Source organism: Plasmodium falciparum (genome assembly GCF_000002765.6).
Source record: "Plasmodium falciparum 3D7 genome assembly, chromosome: 14".
Classification (NCBI taxonomy): Eukaryota; Apicomplexa; class Aconoidasida; order Haemosporida; family Plasmodiidae; genus Plasmodium; species Plasmodium falciparum.
Window position 1 is genome coordinate 2339224 of NC_037283.1, and position 11746 is coordinate 2350969.

Genomic DNA, 11746 nt, shown 5'->3' on the forward strand with positions numbered 1-11746 from the left:
ATTGTTTTTTTAATAGAAATATAATTTTTATTAAATAAATATATATCTGTATAAATTAAAAAAAAAAAGAAAAAGAAAAGAAGTTACAGTTATTAGTTTTTTCTTTTTTTTTTTTTTTTTTTTTTTTTTTTTTGTTGGAAATATATTTATGAAATATAATAACTTTTAGTATATTTTATATAAATATACATTAAAGTATATAATAAACAATTATTGACAATTTTTTGATACAATAAAATATTTATTTTTTTATGTATTATAATATATATATATATATATATATATATGATAAATAAATATTTCATTATATATTATACATATTATGAATAATATATAAAATGTATATATAAATAATATAAAATATATATGTATAAAATGTTATATTATTGTACTACATATTTTATACAAATATTACATATATATAATATTAATTATATAAATATTTTTTTTGTTTATACACCAATATAAAAATTCATCGTCCAAAATTTTTGGATGAAAATATTATTTTGATATATAATTTTTTTTTTTCGTATTTTTTTTTTTTTTTTTTTTTTTTTTTGTTTTTTCATTTTTTTTGTTCCATTATTATACATAAATAAAAAATACACATATGAATAAATAATTAACTAATTTCATATACAAAACAAAAAAAAAAAAAAAAATAAAATAATAATAATAATAATAAATACATATATATATATATATATATATATATATATAATTAAATTATTAAATATATAAATTATATAATTCGCATTATATATATTGTACCTAAATATAATAATTTGTATGTAAAAATTATATAATTATCCGTAAATATACATTATTATTTTTTATATATTTTTTGTATTTTTCTGATATTAAATATTACATTACTATGTTTGAATTTATTTAGTAAAAATTATGTTATCAAATTAAAATCTGTATTTTTCTTTTTAAAATAATTAATATATTGTAGACATTAATGTAGTACAATATATATATATATTATGTATATTTATTTTTTGTTTTTTTTTTTGTTCTGTGTATACGTATTTGTTTATAAAGTTATGTTTTTTCACTCTCTATATAACTACTGTTGTTTTAAATATAAATATTTATTTATATATAATAAAATACCAAAAAAAAAAAAAAAAAACTATATAAGAGAATTGAATGATACATTATATATATATATATATATATATATATATATATATATATATATTTTTATGTAATAATTAATTAAAATATTTATATGGTTATATATAAATACAACAATATATATAATATATATATATATTTTTATATATTTACCTTTTCTACATATGTGTATAATTTGTATAAATTAAAATTAATAAAGAAAAATATTAATATAAATTAATCTACATATATTTTTAATTATAAACATAATTCATTTGTTATTAAATGTATATACATACATATATACATATATATATATATATTTTTTTCTTTATATATATTATTTTGTAAAACCTTTGAATCACCAAAAGAAAGAGTCTTGTAAAAAATATAGTAGCACTCAGTAGGAAATTCATTCATCATATTTTGTGAAAAAAAATGACATATAATAATATTTGTAATAACAGTCATAAGGATGTTGCAATAAGTGATACCCGATATGATTTAAGTTTATTTTATAATGTACAAGATAAGTGTAACGAACCTGGTTTTTTTATAAAAACAAATGATACATTTAGTGATATTAACCAATTGTTTAAGAATTATAATTATGATCAAGATTGTATAAAAGAAAGGGAGGAAGGAGATCAAAATGGATACATCGAATTAAATGAAAAATTAATAAATGAGAAGAAACTTAATGATTATGATGAAAAGAATACTTCTTATGATAATATAATATATTTAAATAATAATAAAAACAAGGAAAACACTACTTTGAATAAAGAATATGAATGGATCCAAAAATACAACACACCAAATGATGTAATGAAAAAAATATCAAATTGTAAGACATATGATGATATATGTCATTATAATTTAACTTGGACAAAAGAATGTTTAAATAGGAACAATAAACAAAACAGGGATGAATATAATTATATGAAAGGTAGAAATAATAACGTGTTTCATCAATCCATAGAAAATATGGAAAATATGAATAATAGTTATACAAATAGTTTTGAACACAAATCTTATAAAAATTTAAAGTATAATTCAGATGCGTACATTGATCTTTCGAAAAATCAACAAAGTTCTCACTCACAACAAACCATGTTAAGTCTTGAAGAAGATAATAATATATATAATGTTATGAATAATAATATAGCATCATTAAAGACATACGATGATATAGAGAAGTCATTTGAAAATAATTATATGATATATAATAAAGAAGATCAAAAAATGAATACTGATGATTCCACAAAAAATGACGAAAACATATATGATATGTATGGAAAAACTTTCCCTTATGAGAAGGATGAACTTATAATAGAAAACATGCCATCAGGATATTTTAATCGAATTAAAAATGAGCATATGGATAATGAAAATATTGAGAATTATAATTTTAATGTAATTGAAGAAAAAAATTATATAAACGATCATCAGAATTTTATTGAAAAGAATAAGGAACATTGTATTAACCAAGAACATTATAATAATTGTATTATAAGTAAAAATTCTAATAATATACTTGGAAAAAATAAAAATTCAGAAAATAATAATATTCTTTATAATGATAGTAGAAAATACAATATGTCACCCGAAACAAATGATTATGGATGTATTACAGTAAAAGAATTAGATATAAATAAAGCTGATATAAAAGACGATGAATTATATAATTATAGATCCAGTAATAAAATTTTAAAAGGTTTTCATAAGGATAAAACCAAAAATGCAGGACTAAAAACAACACAAAATATATATATAACTCAAATGGATAATAATAATGTTGAAAATTGTACTTTACCTAATGAAGGTGAGAAAAAAAGAATTAATATGTTCTCTTACTACATGAATAATGACAAGGTATCAAATAATCTAGTCAAGAATGTATCCATTAATATGCATGATCATATAAATAAGATAAATGGATTTAATATTATGAATAAAAAGGAAACTTTAGGTGGAAAAGAATATTTATATAAATATTTAGATAACAATTATCATATGAATGATATAGAGAAATGTATCCCTAAACCTGTTTTGTATACACATAACAAGTATGATGTTCCTACAATTATTGAAGGTATAACCACAAGGCATAAAAATGGAATTGTATCAGAATCTAAACATGATACTATAATAGAATATAATAATAAATGGAGATTAGTTAAGGGAAAAGAATTTCACATAAATCAAAATGAAAACGTCAAATCAATACAAGACTCTGCACTGAAATTTCGAGAATATTTAAATATAAAAAATGAACATACCAAAAATCTAATAAGGAATAGTAAGTTTAATACGTTGACAGGAAAGTTAGATATAAATCCATTTGATAGTAAATTAAATAAAATAAATACAAAAGGAAGTTGTGATTATAAAGATGTTTTAGCTAGTTACCCTTGTTATTATGGTTTGCGCATTAAAGATGAACCAAAGGACGAAATAAAAAAAGAAAGTGAAATATTTTACAAAACTTATTTAAAAAAAATATATAACAAATCAAATGAAAATGATGAACAAAAGGTAGAACCACAGAAAAGGGTAATAAATAAAAAACAGAATATGGCTATATGTGGTGATAATTTATTAAAAACTAGAATAAAAGACACAATAACAACAAAGGTTAAAAAATATTTAAATATTAATTTGTTTTCTGAATGTTTATAAATGCATTGATTGCATTCAAAAAAAAAAAAAAAAAAAAAAAAAAAAAAAATGAAATTATATGATCGTATATATATATATATATATATATATATATATATGTTTGTGTTTATGTATAAATTTTGTTTTTGTTCTTGTTTTTCATTAAATTTTACTTTTATTTTAACTTTTATTTTATTTTATTTTTTTTTTTTTTTTTTTTGATTTAGTCTAAATATTTATTTATTCATAATAATATAAATACACGAATTATTATTGCAATGACTTATTTGTTTATTTTTGTTATTCTACTTTTTTATTGATACATTTACAGACAAATATGGTCATACACTTTTAATATGAAAATAAAATAATTAACATGGTAAACTTTTATTAAATTACTTTGTTATCTCCTTTATAAATAAAAAATATTGGTTCTTTTTAAAAATAGAAAAAAAAAAAGGAAAAAAAAAAGAAAAAAAAAAAAGAAAAAAAAAAAAGAAAAAAAAATCTCTTTTTTTAAAATGTTCATTGCTTGTTATATTAAATGATACATGTAACAAAATGAAAAAGGTTATAAATGTATGTTCATGATATTTCATATATATGTATATATGTGATATTCATTTATTTTATTTAAGCTGCGTATTTTTCGATAAGTTGTTTTAATGCTGAGTCGTTTGCTCCTAATAAAGTATCAACAGATGAACCATTTTTGTAAACTTTAAAGGTTGGCATGGAAGTAATATTTTCTTTCTCGGTAACTTCAGAAACTTCATCTACATCGACTTTAATAAAAACCATTTTTGTGTATGTTTTGGAGCATTCTTCATAAAATGGGGCAATTCTTTTGCATGGTCCACACCATTCAGCAAAAAAATCGACAATAACTAATTCGTTTTGTGAAATGATGGAATCGAATTCTGAGAAATAAAAAAAAAAAATTAAAAGTGAAATATATTAAGGTGATATAGCAATATATGTATATTCAAAAAAAAATATGTTATATATATATATTATTCATAGTAGTATATTTATTATAATGTGGGAATGTGTAAAAAGCTATGTAAACATAAAATTTTACACTTATTATATATTTTATAAGTAATATGCATTAAATGTATGCTTATATATTTATGATCTTTATTATATATATACTATTTATATGTAATAAAAATATATATTACCTGCTTGACTAGTTACAATTTTTACCATTTTGACTTTAATGTAATTTTAATATAATAGTAAATATATATTTTTTTTATGAATAATTTTTATATAATAAAATTAGTATATCATATAAAGAATAATTATAAAATATTTTTTCTTCTTATGAATTCTTTATTTTTTGGAAATTGTTATATGTTCATTTGATAATATAAAAATAAAAAAATTAGAAATAAAAAAAAAAAAAAAAAATAGTAATTTTGTATATTTATAATATTATTTATATATATAATATATTATATATTTTATTATTTTCTTTTTTCTTTAATGTATTCTTATATGCATGATGTATTTATTTTACGGAACATTTATTTTGGAATAACATATGGAGAGAAAAGGGTACTTTTTTTGTGCATACATATTTAAATATTATATATACATTATATATATCATATATATATATATTATATTATATATATGTTATATATATATTTTATATATGCATATATAATTTATTTTTTACACAATGAATAAATAAACAAATAAATAAATAAATGCATACCTATTTATATTATAGTTATACCGTTTTGTCATGAATAAACACATAATACATACTTTGATATATTCCATTAAATTTTATGAAATTAAAAATAAGAAAAGTGTTTATATATATATATATATATATATATATATATATATAATATTATAAAATAATAAAATATATACTTTTAAAAAGAAGAATATATGTACACAAAATTTATGAGTTCATATTCTCATGTAAAATTTCAAAAAAAAAAAAAAAAAAAGAAAATACGGGACTTTACATAGTAATAACTATATATTATATATATAAAATTATACACATATATTGTTAAATTAAAAATAAGTGTGTTCAAAAATGTTCAGTATAAAGACAATTTGGGTTAAAATGAAAAAATATACAGAAGTCCAAATATATATATTTATATATATTTTATCAATATTAAAAGGTTTGTCTTTAATTGTACAGCTTTTTTTTTTTTTTTTTTCAAAAAAATGTAAAAAGCATATATATAAAAAAAAAAAAAAAAATTAATACCTAATGTTTGCTAATGTTAACATTTTAAAATTTCACCAATAATTCAACTTCTTTTATACTATATTTGTTATTTATAAATTTTGCAACTACAAAATGTTCATAAAAATTTTTGTACCCATAAAATATTCCTCATTTATTATATATTTAAATGAAAAAAAGGTACACAATATTATTCTTATGTTAAGCATGAAAAAAAAAAAAAAAAAAAAAAAAAAAAAATTTAACAATTCATGTAGATATAAATAAAAATATATAAATAAATAAATAAATAAATAAATAAATAAATATATATATATATATATATATATATATATATATATATATATATATAAATTTATGTGTATATGTATAGAAGTAATCATGTATATATGTTATGTTACAAATACATTATTGATCCAATTTTTGATATAGAATAAAAAATACTTTATCACCATACTCAATTATATTTATATTCGCCTTTTTTTTTTTTTTTTTTTTTTTTTTTGCCCTTTCATTCCATTAAAAAATAAAAAATAAAAAATTAGATAGATAGATAGATAGATAAATAAATAAATAAATAAATAAATAAATAAATAAAATAAAAATAGAAAAAAATAATAAAAAAACATATAAACCATGGGCATATACTTAAATAAATTATTCCGAACATGAATTTAATATATATTAGTCGAATGATGTACACACATACAAAACATTTATGCATAATACATATAATAATTTTGGTATGAAAAGGATAATTGAATATGTGATATGTTACAGAAATAGACGCACAATAAACATATATACATAATATTTGAAAGAAAAATTTATGTATTTATTATTTATCCATTTATAATTATTCCTCCTTCATTTTTAACCTTTCACTTTTTTTTTTGATTTTTTTTTTTTTTTTTTTTTTGTATAAAAAGGCCTAAATTTCATTTCATACTTTATACGGTTGTCATAACTCCTTGTGCTTCGTCATATAACTGTTGAGTTATATATTTCTTGGTCAAAAGATGTGTTATAATTTTTTTTAAATCTTCGGGATATTTTGGTATATCTAACATAATATCTTTTATTGAGTTAAGTACTTCACGGAGACCCCCTTCTACATTTTTTTCTGAAATAATATTTTTATTAAATAGATGATCAACAAGTTTATAAGATAAATTTAAATCATTATTATTAATATCTACATTAAGTACAAAAATTTTTTTCACAACATAATTACATAGATCATGATATAATGGTAAGAATTCATCTACGTATAAATAAAATTCTTCTTCATCTATATATGAATAAAAATATTCTAATAATGTATTATTAATTTTCCTTTTAAGTTTCATTTTTTCATATGTATCATCTTCATCCCATATATAATTAATATTATTTAAATTCAATTTTCTTTTGTCGTTAATTCTTTGTTGTGTTTTATTACATATCATCATACCTGTAACACCTCCTATATGTAATTTATAGATATCACTTAAAAATGCTGGATAGAGAACATCATCATAAATACAACGTAACAAAAATTTACATGTCATTTCTTTTGCTTGTGGGAAATCAATTTCATAATCATCAATATATCCAATAATTCGAATAAAAGCGATAACAATATCTGTTTTGGATACATATTTTTCACACAAATTATCTAATAAATAAGAGATATATTTCCTACAAATATTATTTTTACTAAAGGATTCAATAATACTTATTCTAATAAATTCATGATAAAACAAATTATTAGAATTATTTAAAAATTCAATAACTTCATTTGTATCTCCATCATTGAAAAAATCTATTAAGAAATCTCTTGATTTTTTTTTAAACTCTTTTTTCTCATCTTCAACTTTTTTTATATTTAAATCTAATACCCACAATAATGTATCATTCCATATTTCATCTTTCAACTTTTTTTTCTCATCAGCTAATTCAATATTGTGCTGATAAATATCATAATAATAATTATTATTATTATTATTGGTAGTAGTGGTACTATTATTATTATTATTATCATTGTTGTTATAATTTTCATTAATACTAGAATTAGTATCTCCATTTACTTTTGTGGTATCTATAATATTGTCATTGTTCTTATCATTTGTATTTTTATCATCCGCATAATATTCTTTTACATTTGTTACTTGTTTTTGTTCTCCGGTTTCTTCTTCATGTAAAGTGTGTTTCATGAGAAGTTCTTTTTCTTTCAAAACATTTTCTCTTAATTCTTTTTCGCTAACATTAAATATACCTAAGGTATCAAAAAAGGCTGTGGGTAACTTGAATATATAATTTTTATCAATAATATTATCCAATATACTAAATCTAAGATATTTTAAAAATATATCATAACATAAAGGACAATCTAATTTTATATCATCTAAACTCAACAGAATTTTTTCAAAAGCTCTTTGTACTTGTTCAGGTGTTATCAATTTTGTTATATTTAAAATATTTAATAAGCAAGATACATTCATTTGACTTTCATCATCCTTATCAAACGATTTCCTAATAAGTTGTAAAACAAGGTAATCATTATATATCTTAACATTTAAGGATTTAATATCTTCAATAAATTCTTGTATATTATTACTTAAGAAAAAATTATCTATTAATAAATCACATTTCTTCTCAAATTCTTCAAAACTTAAAATATTTACATCCTCAAACATTTTATTTTTCATATCACACACTTTCTGTGAATACTCAATTTCTTCAGCATTTACAACAGTATAAAAACAATTCTCATCTTCAATCTCACTATCATATATTGGATCGTTCATATCAACATACTTTTTTGTTAAGAACATTTGATCTTTAAGCAAGTTAACTTTCTTGCTTTTCTTTTTATTCATACCCACCATTTTGTTTGATAATATATAGATGAATAAAAATAAATAAATGAATGAGATAATATTTAAAAAAAAATGTTCTATATAAATATAAGCATAAAGGTAAAATGAATATAATATATATATATATATATATATATATATATATTATGATATTTATTTATTTAAATAAATAAAGTGGCAATATATACAAGTTGGTTTAAATGCTAAAGAAAATATGTATACTATATATTATTTAAATATTAATTTCTTATAATTTCCTTATATATATAAAATATGTTATATATATATATATATATGTATATATTCTTAAATTATATAAATTTTAAAAAATTAAATTATTTCAGTTTAATTAGAAATATATACAAAACATAAGAAACCAATAAATATTCAAATCACAAAGGTTTAAAAAATGAGAAAAAAATAAATTATATTAATAAAAATGTATAATTATAAATATATATAAATATAAATATATATTTATATGTATATGATAAAATATATATTCTTTATATTTGAATGGGAAGCACTTTATAAAAAGTTGTATGAAATAATCATACATTCTAATTTCTACAAATCTAATATTAACGATTGATAGATCTTTTTTATTTTTAATATAAAAATATATTATATATATATTTAAATATATATATATAATAAAATAAAATAAAAAATATATAATAATATTAAGTTTTCTTTTTTATATTATTTATATATATAATATATTATATATATATATATATATATATATATATATATGTTCTTTTTTTTTTATTAAATCTATTTCTATTCTAAAAAATATAAAATATATAAATTATATATACATTATAAATAAGCTTAGCTAAATGGTAATTTTATATGATTGGACTATATTTATTATATATTTATTTTTTTATATATTTATTATTAATTTGTATTATATATATAAATATATATCATATGTATTATATATATTACAATTGTAAATTTTTTTATTCTATTTTTTTATACAATAATATATAATTATGTATAGAGATATTTATATGTATATATATATATATATATATATAATATATATATATTGTTTATATATATATATTATAAACTCTATGAGATATGAGAGTATTAAAATAATGTATTATTTTTATATGAAGATTTAAATATATATATATATATATTATAATATAATATGTTATTATAAGGTGAAAATTAAAATGGATGATAATAGTATGTAATAAAAAAAATATCATTCCTTTATTTTATTTCATTTTATTATATTTCATTTTATTTTATTTCATTTCATTTTATTTCATTTCATTTTATTTTATATATTTTTTTTTTTTTTTTTTTTGTATCTTTTACAACTGCATATACTTCTTTATATATTTACTATTCTGAAATACAATTCATATTTTTTTTTTTTTGAGGATGAAAAAAAAATACATATAAAATAATAAATATCATAAAAAATTTTATATATATATATAATATATATATAATATTATATAAATATTTGTTAATTTATTTTATTTTACTTGTAATACCAACGTGACGAAAAGCAAAGAAAAGAAAAAATAAAATATACAAACCTGTCAAAACCACATTCTTGTCAATCCAAATAAATTTGGAATGAATAAAAATATATAAAAAAAAAAAAAAATGAGTAGTGATATTTTTGTAAATAATAAGATGTATAACAAATTTATTATATTTTATTTTCCGACAATATTCCTATCGATATTTGTTTAAGATATATATATATATATATATATATATATATATATTATATAATTATAACAAGTTTACCATTATGGTACAAAAATTTGTTATGATTATCAATGTTCTTTTTTAAATAACTTATATTACAGATATCAATAAAAAACCAAAAATTAAAAACAAAGAATGAAAAGAAAGAAAAACAAATTAGTATAACATGAAATTATATTCTTATGATTTAAAAAAATTATATATACATATAAATATATATTTATTTATTTTTATCAGTACTTAAAAATAATATGATTTCCTTAGAGTTATATGGTTGTTATATGAAGAAAAGAATTGTACGATGTTTATTTTGTATGTATAATATATATATATATATATATATATATATATATATATATATGTTATATGTAATGTACTTTTGATGTATATATTATTTTTATAATTTTTATTTTTTAACAACCATAGTGTAAACTATAATTCTTATCTAATATTAAAATTATAATATAATTTAATTTTTTTTTATGTTGGTTCTTTTAGTACATAATTACTAAATGTAAATGATAATTATTTTAAATTAATATTCTGTATTTTTTTTTTTTTCTTTTTTTTTTTTTTTTTTTCTTAAATATTAATAATATATATATTATTAACTTTATATTTTTATTATTTTTCATTTTTGTCAAAAATGTTAAAAAGTTAATATTCTTAATAATAATAAGATTTATAATTATTCTAAAAGGAATTATTATATTCTTAATTTTTTTGTATCATTAAAAAAATAAAAATAAATAAAAAAAAATATAAATTATTGATGATAACAGAATATGAAATAAAACAACTTATATGATTATATCTAAAAAGTAATAATTAAATATATATATATATATATATATATATATATAATTTTTTTACTAAGGAGAATATCTAATAATTAGTTTATGTGTACTGTACTTTTTTTTTCTCCATTCTAAAAAAATAAATACATTCCATGTATTTGTAAATTATATTTATGTTTAAAGACATAAATATATATATATATATATATATATATTTGTATTTTTTTTTTTTTTTTTTTTTTTTTTTTTTTTGTTTGAATGGCGCACTGTACACATATATACATATAGATATACATATACATTTACATATATACATATAATATATATACCTTGCTATATAA

At 16.8% G+C, this 11746-nt stretch overlaps 3 protein-coding genes across 3 annotated transcripts; 1 reads left to right on the forward strand and 2 right to left on the reverse strand.

Annotated features, from left to right (window-relative positions):
* Positions 1-1560: 1560 nt before the first annotated feature.
* Positions 1561-3804, forward strand: PF3D7_1457100 (conserved Plasmodium protein, unknown function; the record flags this gene model as incomplete). Its single annotated transcript, XM_001348682.1, has 1 exon — positions 1561-3804. The coding sequence occupies one exon, from the start codon at positions 1561-1563 to the stop codon at positions 3802-3804; it is 2244 nt and encodes a 747-aa protein (XP_001348718.1).
* Positions 3805-4416: 612 nt separating this feature from the next.
* On the reverse strand, positions 4417-4995 carry PF3D7_1457200 (thioredoxin 1; the record flags this gene model as incomplete). The annotated part of the gene is made up of 2 exons (XM_001348683.1): positions 4417-4703; positions 4968-4995. The coding sequence occupies 2 exons, from the start codon at positions 4993-4995 to the stop codon at positions 4417-4419; spliced, it is 315 nt and encodes a 104-aa protein (XP_001348719.1).
* Positions 4996-6954: 1959 nt separating this feature from the next.
* On the reverse strand, positions 6955-8874 carry PF3D7_1457300 (MA3 domain-containing protein, putative; the record flags this gene model as incomplete). The annotated part of the gene is made up of 1 exon (XM_001348684.1): positions 6955-8874. One exon carries the CDS (start codon positions 8872-8874, stop codon positions 6955-6957), a length of 1920 nt encoding a protein of 639 aa, XP_001348720.1.
* Between the last annotated feature and the right edge of the window lie 2872 nt (positions 8875-11746).